Genomic DNA, 18693 nt, shown 5'->3' on the forward strand with positions numbered 1-18693 from the left:
TAATAGAAGCTGTAACTTGGGACACCACCAATGATGCAGAGACCTACAGAAAATTGGTTGAAAGGAACAGGGTATTTGAGTTCTTAACTGGACTAAACCCAGAATATGATATCACAAAACAGAATATTCTTTCCAAGGAGTGTGTCTCTTTGTCACAAGCTTATGCATTGGTGAGTTGTGAAGAGAGCAGAAGGGCTGTCCAGGTTCAAGGGGCTGATATTAATGATCACTTTGCCAATATGGGGATTAAACCTAAAGGGAATGCTAGAACTTCTGGTGGCACAGGAAAGAAAGAAGTTATATGTGAGTACTGCAAGAAGCCAAAGCACACCAAAGACAAGTGCTGGAAATTACATCCTAATCTTGTTCCCATTCGGTTTCAGAAAAAACATGATAGTAAAAGATCAAGAAGTGCAAATGTAGCTGCCGGGCCAGATAGTGAAGAGATGTCTGCTTCTGCACAGTTGGCAGCCATGAGAGCAGAATATGAAAAGTTTGGGAAGATGATCAGTCAGCTGAGTGATGTGACCTCTCCTTCCAACCCTTCAGGAAATTCTGCTGCTTCAGCATTTGCTCATTCAGGTATAAGGGCTTCTACCAATCATGCTACCACTTCAGGTAATCTCAAGATCCCTTGGATTATTGACTCAGGTGCTTCTGACCATATGACCAATCTGTCTACCTTGTTTGTTTCATATGACTTGCTTCCTGGACGTGATAAAATCACTTTAGCTGATGATTCACTTGCCCCTATCTCTGGTAAGGGAACCATCAAGGCTACGAATTTCTTGTTCCTACCTTCTGCCCTCCATGTACCTAAACTAAATACAAATTTGTTGTGTGTGAGTAGTTTAACCAAGTCACTAAACTGTTGTGTAACCTTTTTTCCTTCCTACTGTGTTTTTTAGGATCTGGAGTCTCAGAAGGTGATTGGGAGTGGCCATGAGGCGAACGGAATATACTTGCTTGATACTTCGGGACAATGCACTGATCATCTTGGGAATGTTGCTCTCAGATCTATCTCTTCAGAGTCTGTTAGTCGGATTATGTTGTGTCATCGTCGTTTTGGTCATCTATCTTTTTTTGCCTTGAGTCATCTATTCCCTAAACTGTTTAAGGGAATCAGTTTGTCCAGTCTTCATTGTGAGTCTTGTGAATTGTCAAAGCATTGTAGAAACAATTATCCTTTGAGCAATAAAAGATCTTCTTTTCCTTTTAATATTGTGCATTCTGATGTGTGGGGGCCTTATCACTTACCTTCCATGGGTGGCTACAAATATTTTATCCTGTTTATTGATGATTTTTCTCGGTTCACTTGGATATTCCTGATGAAATCCAGTGATGAAGTTCCAAGACTTGTAAGATACTTCCATGAATTTGTTCTAATCCAATTTGATACCAGGATTAAAATCTTCAGATCTGACAATGCAAAAGAATACTTTGAGAAGAACCTATCCTGCTATCTCTCTGACATGGGGGTTATTCATCAAAGCTCATGTGCTAGGACCCCAAAACAGAATGGGGTTGTTGAGAGGAAAAATAGGCATATTGTTGAAGTTGCAAGAAGTATCTTATTTGCCTCACATGCTCCTACAAGGTTTTGGGGTGATGTTGTTCTTACTACTACCCACCTTATAAATCGTATGCCATCCAGGGTTTTGGGGTTTAAGTCTCCCTTCAATCTCCTTCATCCGGACAATGACCTTTTTCCTGTTCCTATTCGTGTCTTTGGCTGCACCTGTTATGTACATATTCCAAGTGTCCAAAGGCATAAATTTGAACCCAAAGCTCAAAAGTGTATCTTCCTTGGTTATTCTCCCACACAGAAGGGTTATTGTTGTTTTGATCCAAAGTCTGGCACTCGGTATGTCTCAATGGATGTCACCTTTGATGAGCTTTCCCCCTTTTATGGTTCCTCTCCAGAAGGACATTGTCCACAGGGGGAGGATTTGTCACAGGTGTTTGCTCTTCCTCTTCCTGTCCCTGTTGAGTCTCTTGATGTGTCTGCTTCTCCTTCAAATGTATCAAGGGTGGATCAGTCATTCCATTCTCCTTGTCCCAGTACTCTACCTCCTCGTCCTATCCTCAATCCCAAGGTGTATCCAAGGCAAAGATCCAGAAATGTGTAGGTTGTTTCTCCTACAACACATGAGCCTCATACACTTCCAGTCACAGAAGAGACAACAGGTACTGTTTCAGCACCTTTGGAGTCATCATTCCCTGACCTTGATATTCCCATTGCTGTTAGGAAAGGAAAACGGAAGTGCACTGCACACTGCATTTCCAAGCACCTTTCTTACAGTTTGCTTTCACCTTCATACTTTGCCTATCTCTCTTTTGTTGCTTCTCATCCTATTAGGTCTGTGTCAGAAGCTCTTAAGATTCCAGAATGGAGGGATGCTATGAGATCTGAAATTGATGCCCTACACAAGAACGACACATGGGAAGTGGTGGATTTGCCTGAAGGGAAGGATCCAGTCGGTTGCAAGTGGGTCTTTACTATCAAATATCGAGCTGATGGCACCATTGAAAGGTACAAGGCCAGGCTGGTTGCAAAAGGCTATACACAAACATATGGGATTGATTATTTAGAGACTTTTGCACCTATTGCCAAGATGACATCTGTGAGGGTTCTTCTATCTTTAGCTGCTCACTTTGACTGGCCCCTTTATCAATTGGATGTAAAGAATGCATTTCTGAATGGTGAATTACATGAGGAGGTTTATATGTCTCTTCCTCCAGGGATGTATGGAACTAATATGAAAGGGAAGGTATGCCGGCTGAAGAAATCTCTTTATGGACTAAAACAGTCCCCTAGAGCATGGTTTGAGAGATTTAGAACAACACTTGTTAACTTTGGTTATGTGCAGACACAGTCCGATCATACTCTTTTTGTGAAGAGGAGTGGACCTCTGGCAGTATACCTCATTATGTATGTAGATGATATTGTAGTGACTGGTAATGATGTTTTAGGAATTCATGATCTAAAATCTTTTCTCCATACAGAGTTTGAGATTAAAGATTTGGGGGAATTGAGATACTTTCTTGGCATAGAAGTGGCTCGATCCAAGGATGGGACTCTTATCTCCCAAAGGAAGTATGTTCTTGACTTGCTCTCTGAAACTGGAAAGATGGGTGCTAGACCAGTTGCTACTCCTATTGATATGAGTCATAAACTCTCAGCCTCAGAAGGGACATTGTTAGAAGACAAAGGAATCTTCAGAGACTTCTTGGGAAACTTTTGTACCTATGCATGACTCGGCCAGATATTGCATATGTAGTCAGTTGCATTAGCCAATTCATGCATGCTCCCCGAGACACTCATATGGCAGCAGCAGAGAGAATCCTATGTTATTTGAAGGGCTCCCCAGGAAAGGGTATTATGTTTGCCAAGCATGGTCATATGAAACTTGAAGTCTACACCGATGCTGACTGGGCCGGAAACATTGATGACAGAAGATCTACTTCTTGGTATTGTAGCTTGGTGGCTGGTAATGTTGTTTCTTGGAGAAGCAAGAAACAATCGGTTGTTGCTCGGTCTTCTACTGAAGCAGAATACAGGGCCATGGCACATGGAGCTTCTGAATTATTATGGCTAAAATCATTGATGGAAGAACTTCGAGTTGAATATGACAAGCCAATGATGTTGTACTGTGATAATCAGGCTGCCATCAACATTGCTCACAACCCAGTGCAACATGATAGAACCAAGCATATTGAAGTTGATCGACACTTCATTAGGGAAAGGGTCTCTTCGGGTGAAGTGTGTCTTCCTTTCATCACATCTGAAGGACAGTTGGCAGATTTTCTCACCAAAGGCATTCCCAAGGCAAAACTTCAGCATGATACCAGCAAGCTTGGCATGATTGACATCTATGCTCAGCTTGAAGGGGAGTGTAGAGAAGATGGGCCGAATGGCCCATAGGTTGTTTATTCTTTCTTGTTATTTATGTTTTTCTGTAATGGGCCTTATTCTGGGCCCATCCTGTCTATATTAAGTTCTTTGTAAATTCTTGCCCAACTAAGGGCCTCCTTGTAATTATTCAAATATATCGTAATAAAATAGTGTTAGGGTGCTGAGAGAGAGGAGGTTCGAAACTCTCATTCTCAGACCCTCATTGTCGAACTCTCAAGCTCTCCTCTCTTCAGTTTTCTTCACTTGCCAAGTAAGTCTAAGAATTTCGTTGAAGCTAGTCCTTTTGTTAGCACATCTGCAATCTGCATCTCGGAAGGAGTACAAGTAATGCAGAGTTCCCCTGAGACTATTCTTTCTCTAATGAAGTGTCGGTCAATCTCAATGTGCTTCGTCCTATCATGTTGCACTAGGTTATTTGCAATATTGATGGCAGCCTTGTTGTCACAGTACAGCCTGAGAGGACACTCGACCTTTATCCCGAGCTCACCAAGAAGGGTCCCAAGCCACAGTAGTTCAGCAACACCATGAGCCATAGCTCGATATTCAGCCTCTGCACTTGATCTAGCAACCACATTCTGCTTTTTACTTCGCCATGTAACCAGATTTCCTCCAACAAACATGCAATACCCAGAAGTAGACTTCCTATCTCCAATAGAACCAGCCCAATCTGCATCAATATATGCTTCATTTTCAATTTTATTGTGTTTTTTGAACAGAATTCCTTTTCCTGGGCAAGTCTTCAAGTACCTAAGAATCCTTTCCGCTGCTCTCATATGAGGAATCTTTGGAGAGTGCATGAACTGGTTGACAACATGTACAGCATAAGCAATATCTGGTCGAGTGAGAGACAGATATATCAACTTTCCTACCAGTTTTTGGTATCTCTCTTTATCAAGGTAGTCCTCCCCTACTGATTCCTGTAGACTATGGTTCTATTCTATTGGAGTGTTTGCTGGTCTACACCCCATCATACCTGTCTCCTCTAGAAGATCAAGGACATACTTCCGTTGACATATATAGATGCCTTCTTGTGACCTAGCAACTTCAATTCCAAGGAAGTATCTTAGATGGCCCAAGTCTTTGATCTCAAACTCAGAAGCCAAGAACTCCTTTAATCTTTTTATCTCTTCCAGATCATCCCCTGTAATCACCATATCATCCACATAGACGATGAGTGCCGTAAGTCTGCTATTCTGTTTCCTTATGAACAAAGTATGATCTGCACCACTTTGAGTGTATCCCACTCTCTTCATGGCCCCACAAAGCTTCTCAAACCAAGCCCGAGGAGACTGCTTAAGACCATATAATGCTTTCCTCAATTTACACACTTTCCCATCAAAGCCATAACCTGGTGGAGGATCCATGAATACCTCTTCACGTAGATCGCCATTTAGGAAAGCGTTCTTCACATCCAACTGATGTATCTCCCATGAGAAGTTTGCAGCTAATGACAATAAAACCTGAATTGTGTTGAGCTTCGCGACTGGAGCAAAGGTCTCTTTGTAGTCAATCCCTTCCTTTTGAGTAAACCCCTTTGCCACAAGTTTGGCCTTGTATCTTTCAATGGACCCGTCCTCCCTATGCTTTACAGTGAACACCCACTTGCATCCCACAGTGCTCTTCCCTTCTGGTAGATCCACTAATTTCCAAGTCCTTGCTTTCATTAAGGCTTTCATTTCTTCATTCATAGCCTCTCTCCATCTTGGGTCAGACACTGCCTCTGAGTACCTAGTAGGGACATGCACGGAGGAGAGAATAGACACAAAGGAATAATAATGAGGAGATAAACGTGAGTAAGAAACAAATTCAGCAATGGGGTGTTGGATAGTACAAGAATGGGTAGACTTACGAAGAGCAATAGGGAGATCCAAATCAGAAGTATGAGTGATAAGATTACTTGGAGTTGCTGAGACAGATTGATCCGAGTCCGATTGATTGCTGCCATGAGTTAGAGGGTCCTTTTTCCTTCTGTTGTAGGTGATTCTTATATCTTTTTGTTGCCTATTGGTGTCCTCAATTACATCTGCAGCATATTGGTGTCCTCTCAGGCTGTACTGTGACAACAAGGCTGCCATCAATATTGCAAATAACCTAGTGCAACATGATAGGACGAAGCACATTGAGATTGACCGACACTTCATTAGAGAAAGAATAGTCTCAGGGGAACTCTGCATTACTTGTACTCCTTCCGAGATGCAGATTGCAGATGTGCTAACAAAAGGACTAGCTTCAACGAAATTCTTAGACTTACTTGGCAAGTGAAGAAAACTGAAGAGAGGAGAGCTTGAGAGTTCGACAATGAGGGTCTGAGAATGAGAGTTTCGAACCTCCTCTCTCTCAGCACCCTAACACTATTTTATTACGATATATTTGAATAATTACAAGGAGGCCCTTAGATGGGAATGACAACAAAACCAACATCATGCTTTCTTCAGATTATACAAGTGTTCAAATGACATCCATCAAGTTGAATGGTGAGAACTATGTACCATGGGCAAAGCCTATGGAGGTGTTCTTGAAGGCCAAGAGGAAAGTAAAACATGTGAGGGAGGAGAAACCTTCCTCTAATTCTCCTGGGTTCAGTGATTGGGAACAAGATGATGCACAGATAATGACATGGCTTTGGAACAGCATGGAACCAAAGATTAGTGTGAACTTCATGTTCCTAGATACAGCCAAAGAGATCTGGGATCATGCTAAAAGGTTGTACTCTGGACAAGACAATACAACTAGGGTATATTAGTTGTACTAAGAGTACTTCAATTTGAAGCAAGGAAGTCAAAGCTTAGAGGAGTATTATGCAAGTTTGAGGAACATCCGCAATGAGCTAAATGTGTATCACCCTCTAACATCAGATGTCCAGATCCAACAAAAGCAACGTGAACAGCTTGATGTGACTAGGTTTCTTGTGGACTTGAAGGTTGAGTATGAGCCTGTCAGAGCACAAATATTGGGGGGATCAGCTCTCCCTTCACTTGAAGAAGTTTTAGCCCGTCTCAAAAGGACATCCATTGAGCCGGTGGAACATTCTTCCTTCTTTGATAGATCTGGTTTGGTAGTGACTAAAGGAGTGTCCGTGGAAGTAGAAGTGGTGGTGGCAGCAATGGCCCTCCAAGCAATCGTGGTGGACACATATTTAACCGGGCTAGTGGCCGGACTGGAGGCCGAGAGTCAGGGGGAGGTCGTGGAAGAGGAAGGAGTAATGCTCAGAGAAAATGCACACATTGTGGCTTAGAGGGGCACACAGTTAATTTCTGCTATGATTTGTGTGGTCCACCCAACACTTGGGCTAACCATGCTACATCTAAGAGTAGTAGCACCATTACTGAAAGCCAGCAAACTGTCCCAACCCCCTCCACACCCGCTTGTGCTTCCGGGCAGGAAATGGGGAGTGTACCACGGGCAGTGTATGAGCAGTTCCTTCAAACATCTCAGCAGAACACAGCTACACTTGCCCATTCAGGTATGGCTTGCTTAGCTTCCAAAGCCTCACCCTGGATCATTGATTCTGGAGCCTCGGACCATATGTTTGGGACTCTTGATGTATTTTCTTCCCTTTCTCGCTCCTCCACATCTCAATCAGTTACTCTTGCTAATGGTTCTACATCTCCTATTTGTGGTGTTGGTGTTTTTGATTTCTCCTCCATGTCTTTAGCATCTGTTTTATATGTTCCTAAGTTTCCGTTTAATCTTATGTCTGTTAGCAGATTAACCAAGTCTCTTAATTGTTTTATAACCTTCTATCCTTCTTCTTGTGTGTTTCAGGATCTCAAGACGGGGAAGAAGATTGGTGGAGGGCATGAAGCAGGTGGTTTGTATTACCTTGATGGTGGTGGCCCCCCAGTGGCTTTTCAGTCGTCTCTTACTCCTCTCCAATGGCACTGCAGACTCGGTCATCCCTCTCTCAAGTCTTTGAAGTTGCTAGTTCCTTCATTGAGTCATCTTTTATCGTTAGATTGTGAGTCATGTCAATTGGGAAAACATCATCGAGTTTCATTTAGTCCAAGAATTGATAGTCGTGTCTCTAGTCCCTTTGCTTTAGTTCATTCTGATGTATGGGGTCCAGTTAAAGTTGTGTCATACAATGGGTTTAAGTACTTTGTAATCTTTGTTGATGACTTTTCAAGGATGACATGGATCTACCTTATGAAAGACCGTAGTGAATTGTTCTCTATTTTTCAGAAATTTCATGCTGAAATACGCACTCAATTTGGTGTTCATTTGAAAATACTTCGCTCCGATAATGCCAAAGAATACATCTCCTCACCATTTCAGCAATACCTAGAACATCATGGAATAATTCATCAAACTTCCTGTGCCTACACCCCGCAACAAAATGATGTAGCTGAACGGAAAAATAGACATCTCCTTGAAACTGTTCGGTCCTTGATGATCAATATGCATGTCCCAAAGCATTTTTGGAGTGATGCTGTTCTTACATCCTGTTTTTTGATAAATCGGATGCCCATGTCAATCCTTGGAAGTCAATCCCCTTTCTCCGTGTTGTTTCCCACTTTGTCTCCCTTTCCTCTCACCCCAAGAGTCTTTGGTTGTGTTTGTTTTATTCAACACTTGGGGCCTGGAGTAGACAAGCTAGATGCTCGAGCTACGAAGTGTATTTTTCTTGGCTACTCGAGGACTCAGAAAGGGTATAAGTGTTATAACCCAAAATTTCATAAATCGTTTGTGTGCTCTGATGTCACCTTCTTTGAATCAGTTCCATTTTTCTCAGATGTCGGGATCTCTTCTTCTCCCTCTGTGGTTCCTCTTCCTGTACCGGTTATGGACCCTCTCCCCATAGTTCCCATTCCTACTGTAGATGCACATCATATGCCTGTTACTACAGAGAGGCCGCCAATTACTCAGGTGTATACTCGTAGAAGTGCTTTGGCCCCTCCTCCACTTCAGCACCTGTCAACAGATCCTGCTACTGCTTCTTTTCCCTCAGATCTTGATCTTCCTATTGCTTTGCAGAAAAGTAAACGTACTTGTACTTCTCATCCCATTTCAGACTATGTTTCCACTGCTCACCTTTCTGCTTTTCATTGCAAGTTTATATCATTACTCTCATCGGTTCCCATTCCCAAGACTGTACAGGAAGCCCTTATCTCCCCAGGGTGGAGGCAAGCCATGGAAGAAGAACTCTCTGCTCTACAACATAATCACACGTGGGAACTCACCACCCTTCCTCCTGGTAAGCACACTGTTGGGTGTAAATGGGTCTATACAGTGAAGCATCTTCCTGATGGCAGTGTGGAACGATTGAAAGCACGGTTGGTGGCCAAGGGCTATTCTTAGTTATATGGTGTGGACTATATGGAGACAATCTCTCCTGTGGCTAAAATTGGTTCAGTTCGGGTGTTGATCTCATTGGCTACTATGTATGATTGGCCTCTCCTACAACTTGACTTCAAAAATGCCTTCCTACATGGTGATCTTGTTGAGGAGGTGTATATGGAGCAACCACTAGGGTTTGTTGCTCAGGGGGAGGCTGGTAAGGTGTGCAGGCTCAAAAAGGCAATCTGTGGATGATATTGTCATAACTGGAAGTGACAACAATGGAATTGATAGACTAAAAAAATTCTTACAGGATCACTTCAATACGAAAGATCTGGGGAAGCTAAAGTACTTCTTAGGAATAGAAGTTGCGAGGTCAAAACAGGGGATCAACCTATGTCAGAGGAAATATGTTCTTGATCTACTTGAAGAAACAGGGTTGTTAGGTGCTAAACCAACAGAGACTCCTATGGAACTCAATGCCAAGCTAAGTGTGGATGCAGGTGAAGAGTTTGATGATCCTGGAAGATACAGAAGGTTGGTGGGAAAGTTTAACCCGACCAAATATATCTTTTGTTGTGAGTGTGGTGAGTCAGTTTATGCAACATCCCCGGGCTCCTCACTGGGAAGCTGTTCTGAGAATTGTTAGGTACCTAAAGGGTGCTCCAGGTCGTGGTTTGTTATACCAAAAGGGAGGAACTCTTGAGATAGTAGGGTACACAGATGCTGATTGGGCTGGCTCTATATCAGACAGGAGGTCAACCACAGGGTATTGTACCTTCCTGGGTGGCAATCTTGTAACATGGGAGAGCAAGAAGCAAACAGTGGTGGCAAGAAGTAGTGCGGAAGTAGAATACAGGGCTATGGCCCATACCATATGTGAACTAGTATGGCTGAAGAACCTACTACAGGAGATGGGTTTCTCAATTGACAAACCCATGAAACTATACTGTGATAATCAAGCTGCTGTTCACATCTCATCCAATCCTGTCTTCCATGAAAGAACTAAACATATTGAGGTGGATTGTCACTTTGTGAGAGAGAAAGTGATAAGTGGGGTAATAACTACATCTCATGTGAGCTTAGGAAATCAGTGGGCAGATCTCTTCACAAAAGGATTGTCTTGGGGAAGAATAGATTACATTTGTAACAAGCTGGGACTATATGATATATACTCTCCAGCTTGAGGGGGAGTGTTAGAATGCTCGAGTCAGGGGTATTTTGGTCATTCTGGTGTATCTTATTGAAAGTGAAATGTCTATTGTATCTGAGTTTAAGTTATGTGTCCCATCTTCTATGAGGGACAAAATTGTCTTTCTTGTAACTTAAGTTTTATGAATAAAAGTCAAGTGGGTCAGCTAGGAGAGTGAGACTTTTACTTTTCTCTCTTCTAGTCTCGCCGAATATTCTTCTCCTTCTTTCTCTTTTCTTTCTTCTTCCTTCTTCTTTGCTTTAACCTAGAATGAACTAGGGTTTATTCACAAGGGCAAAGGACAGAGAAAGGGGTTTTCATACCCAACACCTTGGATGGCATCCGATTTATCAAATATGATGCGGTAAGGACTGCTTGAGACCAATAGTGCTTGGGAACCTTGTGCTGAAATAGTAAAGCTTGAGCGGTCTCCAATAAGTGTCTATTTTTGCGCTTAGCAACCCCATTCTGTTGAGGGGTACTAGCACAAGATGACTAGTGTAGCATGCCAGCATCCTCCATGAACAGGTTCAAGGATCTTTCAAAATATTCAGCAGCATTGTCTGAACAGAATTGCTTAATCTTCTTGTCAAACTGAGTTTCAATCATTTTACAAAATGCCATGGTTATCTGTGGCACTTCATCACGTCCTTTTAACAAGTAGATCCATGTGCATCGTGAATAGTGATCAATAAAACTGATAAAGTAACGAAAGCCATCTACAGAAACAAGAGGTGAAGGGACCCAAACATCAGAATGGACCAAATCAAAAGGAGCTTGAATTTCATTACTAGAAATTGGATAAAGAGTTCTACATTGTTTTGACAACTGACACACTTCACAAACTAAACTTTGACTTGAAATACCCTTGAATAATTTAGGAAACAACCCTTGCAATGATGAAAAAGGTAAATGACCTAGCCTAGCATGCCACAAGTATAACCTAGCTATTGACTCCTCATTATTCTGACTACTGGCAGCAGTTGATTGTAAGGCCGAACTGATGTCTGTATCAAAATAGTAGAGACCTCCACACTCATGACCGCTCCTAATCGTTCTCTTCGTCAATCTGTCCTGAAAGATACAATGAGTAAAAAAGAAAGTTATGCTACAGTTTAAATTCTTGGTAAGCTTCGAAACAGATAAGAGGTTGGAAGTAAGATTGGGAACATGTAGAACAGATTTAAGAGAGAGGTCCTTGCTTAGGTCAACTCCCCCCCCCCCCCCCTCCTAGAGATGGTGGAGAGAGAACCGTCAGCAACTCTCATCTTATCTTGGCCAGACATCAATTGGTAAGAAGAAAATAAAGAGGACATGTGTGTCATGTGGTCAGTTGCACCGGAATCAATAATCCAAGAAGTAGAATCTATAGAACAAGTTGCACTATAAGCAGAGACAATACCTGATTTGGCAAGAGAGGTGGAAGCAAGGGATTTAGTCCTTAGACGGGTTAAGGCCCGGCTAAGGACCTCTACCTCACCAGCAGTGAAACCCAAGGACCCGGATGTGGAGGAATTAGCAGTCTGTCCCATGGGAGAAGATGCAACTGTAGATGTGTTCTTCGAGCTATCACCACTGTGACTAGTAACAAGGTTCCCACTTGTTGTTTGATTCTTCTGGGGCTTCTTGTCTTTCCTTAACGCAGCTGGTTTCAGATGAGGATAAAGAACCCAACAAGTCTCTTTTACATGCCTTTCACCGCCACAATGAGTGCACTTAAGATACCTCTTGTCTGAATGCTTGCTCCCCTTTTGGTTTGAAGAAATCAGGGCTGAATGTTCAACTGGTTGTATTTGAGTGTCAACTTGCATCTCTTTCCTCTTAACCTCTTCATTCCTTACTAGATAATAGACATGGTGTAAATCTGGCATTTCATCCCTTCCCAAAATTTGAGACCTTATGCTCTCATACATTGGGTCTAAACCAGCCAAGAACTTAAAGGTTCTACCCTCTTCAATTTGTTTATCATGCCTCTCCTTGTCTTTTGCATTCTCCCAATCGAGAATAAGATGATGATCAAGTTCTTCCCATAGTCCTTCTAGAGTTGTAAAATACGTTGCAACTGTCATATTTCCTTGTCTCAATGCAGCAATGTCTTGGTTTAGCCTATAAATTTTGGCATTGTTCTTTCTCTGTCCATAAGTTTTAGACACTTTCTCCCAAATCTTAGCAACGGTGGGAAAGTGTTGAACAGTCCTGGCCACTCTTGGAGTCATCGAAGCAAGCAGCCAGGACATAACAGTAGCATTTTCCTTACGCCATACTGTGTACTCTACACTACCCACTTCAGGTTCCTTCTTCTGTCCATCTAAATAACCCGTAAGTTCCCGGGAAGTAATGAAGAGCATGGCTGAAACAGACCATTATTTGAAGTTAAATTCATCCAACAATACACTGGTGATCTGCAAGCTGTGCAGATTTGGATTTTCCAGATTAGGAGACCTCCCACCAGTTCTATTATCCTTAGAAGACACTTCTCCCGATATTGAAAACATGTCCTTCCTCTTACAGTGATCACCATTGAAAACTCAGTACAAAGAACACTATTTCAGACTTACCGAGGCTGTTACAAGTCTGAGAACCCCTCGTAACAGGTCTGAAACCAAGAACAATCCACCTCTGTACTGTGCTGAACTCTCCTAGATTAGGCTGGGCTTTGACTTCTACTGTCGTAGACTGTGATCACCCTTACGATCTGTACTAGGACTGTCGAAGTTAGTCCTTCCACCTAGATCTGTTCCACACAGATCTCTCTTAGCAGCCGAATGGCTACTACCTGCTGCAAGGTGTCTAGTAGGGCATCAGCTTCTGGAACAAACTCCCCTTGGGCCCTACAACCAAGGGAAACCCTAGATACAGACCTTGCTGTGTTCTACGGTCAGCCCTAGGGTTTCTTCACAGCGGCTAAGATAGGAGAGAGAGAGGAAAAAAAAGGAATAGAGAAGAGCAGAAAAGTGGCGGCTGTAACCAGACAGACGGATTAGTGCTCTGATACCATGTTTGCTGGAACACAGCAGCCGAAGAAGAAGAAGAAGAAGAAGAAGAAGAAGAAGAAGAAGAAGAAGAGAAGAAGATTTGAGAATGGCAGCTTACTCACTTCAGCCGGCCCTACAATCTTATATAGATGTTTACAAAATAATCTTACATGAATGGACTAGAATGCCCCTGATTAGTGATGGGACACCTAGACAAATAAAATATTAAACAAGTTTAAGCCCAATAACTAAGGACTTAAGACACAAATATGACTAACATAAACACTAAACCAGCCGAACCAACACCACTTTCAGCACCTATTTCAACACTTACTGAATACCACCTTAATTGTTGGAAACTTACTGTGGATAGAAATGAATTAGATGTTTAACTTAGTACCTATTTACATTTATTATTTCTTTTTCTTGTTTCCTATATTTGTTTTGTACCACTATACACTCGAGTGTAGAATTGTACTTCTTTAACATTGGCTGAAGTTTTGAGAAAAATTTTGAAATTCACCTATTTTGTTAAATGATAACAATTAGAAAGAGTTATATTAAATTAAGAAGCAATTGCAAAACATGATGTGTAAGGATAGGAATCAAACAAAATGGTACAAGACAATCCAAAAGCTGTACAAAAATTACAGCTATACACTTCATAGTAATGTTAACCTGCTGTACAATAAAATCCCGGTTAACACCCACCACCTCCATCTAACCCATAAGCAATTTCATACCTGTCTGTGCTTGTCTCGAAACATGGACAAGATCTCAAGAACAATCCTTTTTCACATTCTCATTAAGAATAAAAGTTATCTCCATGGACATCTCCTGAACCCTTTGCCCCTTCTAATGAAATGTGAACTTGTGCAGAACCACTTTATATCAAGATTGAATGGGGATTCCTTATGACAGCTATCCTTAGTATAAACAGAAGATCCAATATTTCATCCTAACCCCAGCCCACCTTTTTGTCTCTATCTTCCAGAAAGCCTCCCATTTCCTGAGAACATGGTTTACCAAGTGACTACTATCAAACATCAGTTGGTAACCATTTCTCATTATGCAACTATCTCTTGCCATGGTGAGTATGAATGGAGAGAGAAGATTGTAGAATTGGTGAGGAATCTCTATAAACTTGCATCACAACTGATTCTACAGAATTTCTTTTGAACTGATGTCCAATACACAGCCAGGAAATAATAGGTTTCCCCATTCATGAGTGGTGAAATTTATGGTGAAACCAATTTCGGAACCTTGACTACCAACATATTTCTCTGTGTCTTATGTGAAACCATCTTATAATATGAGGTTTGGTAGTTGTATCTAATCTTTAATGCTTTGTTTGTCAATTTCCTTTATTGAATGCAAAGTTATACTTTTGTATGCAGGTGCCAACAATTTAATACCTATGGAGATTGCACTAAAAATTGCTAATAAAATCAGAGCAAATGAAAGATTTGCTGCTTATATAGTTATTCCAATGTGGCCAGAGGGTGTTCCAACAAGCACTGCTATGCAACGGATTCTCTTTTGGCAGGTAGTCTCCAACTAGTACCTGGGAAGTCCATTTTGAGTGAGGAATGCATGTTTTTCAAAATATTACTTCATCATATTTGTAGATTTCAGCATGACTATAGTTTTCAGTACTGCTAGTATTGGTGTTATTGTTAGATTTTTTTTATTGTTTATGTATTTCAGAAAAAAAAAATGAGCTATTTTTCCACCAGAAAAAAAGAAAACAAATGAGCTATTTCCATTGGTCAGAATCTGCTATTCTGGAATTGACCTTTATTGCTTTTTCTGTCTTTCTGGAATTAGTTGTAAGGTCATTTTTTCTATGTAGTCTTTGGAAGTGCTAGAAAATTACAATCTAGCAACAATAGAAGTTTCTCATGTACTAGGCGTGTGGAAGATTCTTAATTAATAAATTTTTGGTGCAGCTCTTAGATTCTAGTGGTCTGGTAGTCTAAAGCATATTCTTATTAATATATTTTTTCTGGTAATGATTAGCTAGGAGTGTGGCAGAAATATGAATGTTGAGATGGATGAATGAGGAAACTAGAATGGACAGGGTCAGAGATTAACTTGTTTGAAGGAACTCAGGAATGGCTCTGGTGATAAGTTGAGGGAAAGTAGACTAAGATGGTTTGGTCATGTGCAAAGAAGACCATCTACAGTATCTGTAAGAAGTCATCTGTTACAAGTTGAAAGGGCTAGAAAAGCTAGGGGTAGACCAAAAAGGACATGGGTTAAAGTGGTAAAAAATGATTTAAGGGTTCATAATTTAACAATGTATATGGCACGGAATAGAATAGAATGGAGGAACAGGAGTACTGTAGTTGACTCATATAGTTGGTAGTCTTGAGATAAGGCTTAGCTGATAATGATTAATTAAGACACAAAGGTGTACAAAGCTACCACCAGTGTTTTAGGAAGTATATGAGGCTTGTGTCTGGAGGGTTGCCTTGATGTTGTGTGTGTGTATATGTATATTTATGTTTATATACATGTTTACATGTATGTAAATGTGATTTATCTATACCTGAACATATTTAAAGCGGTATTTTACATTTAAAGTTTTTTATTGGCTATGAGATGCTTTCTAAGCTCTTAATATTCTTATAGTTTTTGTTTGTATTCATTTATATGCTCTTCCTATATAAAAATATGCTCCACTTGTGCATGTTTCTACATTTCTCATTTTTCTTAAAAATAGTAACTCATGAGGCTTATGCCTCATGCATCTAAAGGATCTAATGCCTTGCTTCATGTCTCCTCATTTTTTAAACATTGGCTACCACCTGTTTTACCCATATAAAGGACATGAATGGACACGGTATGGGATATGGAATTACACTAAAAATTGAAGTATCCAACATGATATGGTTATGGCACCCTTGTACAGGTATTCTGGTATCATAAGGTACCACTAATCAATGACATTATAATCACCTAGCCCATTTTTTACTACAAATAATGTTTTCATAGATCTTATTAAAAGCTTTATGCATCTCTAATCCATTTAGTTCTTAACAAATTGCTAAAGACAAAGAGCATCAAACTATCAAAGAACAAAGAAAATTGTATAAGAGAGCAATGCCATCAACTCTTTAAGTTCTATCAAACTATGTTATTCAATTTGGATGTTTGGTCAAGTTTACACTGGCTACCAATTATTACCCTCTCAATTAAAATTGAAATTAGGGTGCAGGAGTTTGCAACTTATAATATATGCATATGTGTGGTAAGAATAGAAAAATTGTATTGATGTTGAATTGTTCAGTTGGTTTAGTTGGGGTGTAATTTTTGGCATTTGTTTGGTAACATCAATCTCCAAATACATGTATTTTAATATTTTGCTTTTCTTTCCCTGAATCTATGTTTATGCATCAAAACCCCATGAAAATCCGTTCTTTTTCATCAGTATGAGAATCCATTCTCTTGAAACTGAAGAAATTTACAGTTTTCTCTCATGCCATATTTTTCATGTTAGATCATTATTTCTAATTCTCCAAAGGAATCTAGTTGTCATTATTAGCAAAAAACTGTAATTGGAGGTAGCATTAATGTTTACAACTATTTTCAGTATATACATAACCCCGATTCTATATTTTCTTTAATTAATATCTTTGCTGCAGAATAAAACGATGGAAATGATGTATGAGACGATTTACAAAGCTTTGGAAGAGGTCGGTCTTGAGAAGACATATGTACCAGAAGATTATTTGAATTTCTTCTGCCTCGGCAACCGTGAAGTTCTAGATGGGAGTGGCACTCCATATGTTGGAAGTTCAATTACAGCTGACACTCCTGAAGTAAATTTCATTTGTCTTGTTACTCCCTTCTCCCTTTCCAAAAATTATTACTCACTATTCTTTTTGTCTGAAACGTGTCCAAAACACATTTCAAACCTGTGAACCGGATAATTGCAACCTTAAGTAGTTCAATCTTTACAACCATAGCCATAAATTTTCTTCCATTTGCTGGTAGTGGCATTTATTTAATTTCTTTTTACATCTCTTTGAATATGAATTCTGTAGTTTGCACATAGTATCAAAATCATACTTCAATTCCTTCTGACTCAAATATGCTGCATATTGTTAATTTAGGCCCGCACTCAGAAGAGTCGACGCTTCATGATCTATGTTCATTCAAAAGGAATGATAGTTGATGATGAGTATGTTATATTGGGTTCTGCAAACATTAACCAGCGCTCCATGGAGGGTACCAGAGACACAGAGATTGCAATGGGTGCTTATCAACCATCACATACGTGGGCTAGAAAACTGTCTAGTCCAAAGGGGCAGGTACACTTTGATCTGATCATCTGATAATAGTCTGCATCCTCATCTTGCTTCATTACTGGTGGTGTTAGAAATTGAAATTGTGATATATCATAGTTTCATCTTGTATCCTTTATTGAACTCTGCCATGCGTGTTTGTCAGATCTATGGGTATAGGATGTCACTCTGGACAGAGCACATTGGATCTGTTGAACAATGCTTTACACAACCTGAGAGCCTTGAATGTGTTAGGCGGGTTAGGTCACTGGGAGAGTTGAATTGGAGACAATTTGCAGCTGATGATGTAACAGAGATGACTGGACACCTCCTAAAGTACCCAGTTGAAGTTGACCCAATGGGCAAGGTGAAACCTCTTCCTGGATGTCAAAATTTCCCAGACGTGGGAGGGAGCATAGTGGGAACATTTTCATTTTCTGCTATTCAAGAAAATCTTACCATCTGATGCATCCATATGCTATGGCTACACTTCAAAAGTTCAGAATTTGAAATAAGATACAAATCAAGCAGTATTAGTGCATTGATGTAATTGTTCTTGCAAATCCAAATCTAAAGTTTTCCACCTGATATTGTGTACAATGATATTTTTACATCATTCAATTGGTATGAGTTCTCCCAGTCTTCCACCCAATTACGTGTATGAAAACATTTTTACATCATTCAATTGATACGAGTCCTCCCAGGTTTAATTTGTTTCCAGGCACTGTATTTGTTTCTAGTAAAAGACGGAGACATTTCTGAAATTAAAATGGTGTGAAGCTCCATGTTCTGGCAGCTTCTCTAAGATCGTGCTCCACCCAAATTTGGTTCAAAACACTTAGAAAAAACTTCCAAATGATTGAAACCAAGGTTCAAAGTATCGACACGTATCGGCCCATACGTATCGTTCCGGGACCCCTCCGATGCGCCCCTATAGTGGGTGTATCAGGGGTCTGACCGGTTCAAGGGTGGAGGAGCCCTAAACCGCCCCCCCTGAACCGGTTTCAGAAAAAAAAAATAAAAAAAAGCAAAAAAAAATAGTAT

At 40.5% G+C, this 18693-nt stretch overlaps 1 protein-coding gene across 1 annotated transcript in view; it reads left to right on the top strand.

Annotated features, from left to right (window-relative positions):
* The window catches only part of LOC104608339 (phospholipase D beta 1-like), a 30468-nt gene extending 12109 nt beyond the window's left edge, over window positions 1–18359 (top strand). Inside the window, exons 7-10 of the mRNA XM_010274292.3 lie at window positions 14758–14906; window positions 17008–17184; window positions 17479–17676; window positions 17816–18359. Coding sequence (XP_010272594.1) covers window positions 14758–14906; window positions 17008–17184; window positions 17479–17676; window positions 17816–18115 — 824 coding nt within the window. The 3' untranslated portion in view covers window positions 18116–18359. The remainder of the gene's footprint in view (window positions 1–14757; window positions 14907–17007; window positions 17185–17478; window positions 17677–17815) is intronic.
* Window positions 18360–18693: the final 334 nt, after the last annotated feature.

This window comes from Nelumbo nucifera, chromosome 6 (assembly GCF_055504915.1).
Source record: "Nelumbo nucifera cultivar China Antique chromosome 6, China Antique-T2T, whole genome shotgun sequence".
Lineage (NCBI taxonomy): Eukaryota > Viridiplantae > Streptophyta > Magnoliopsida > Proteales > Nelumbonaceae > Nelumbo > Nelumbo nucifera.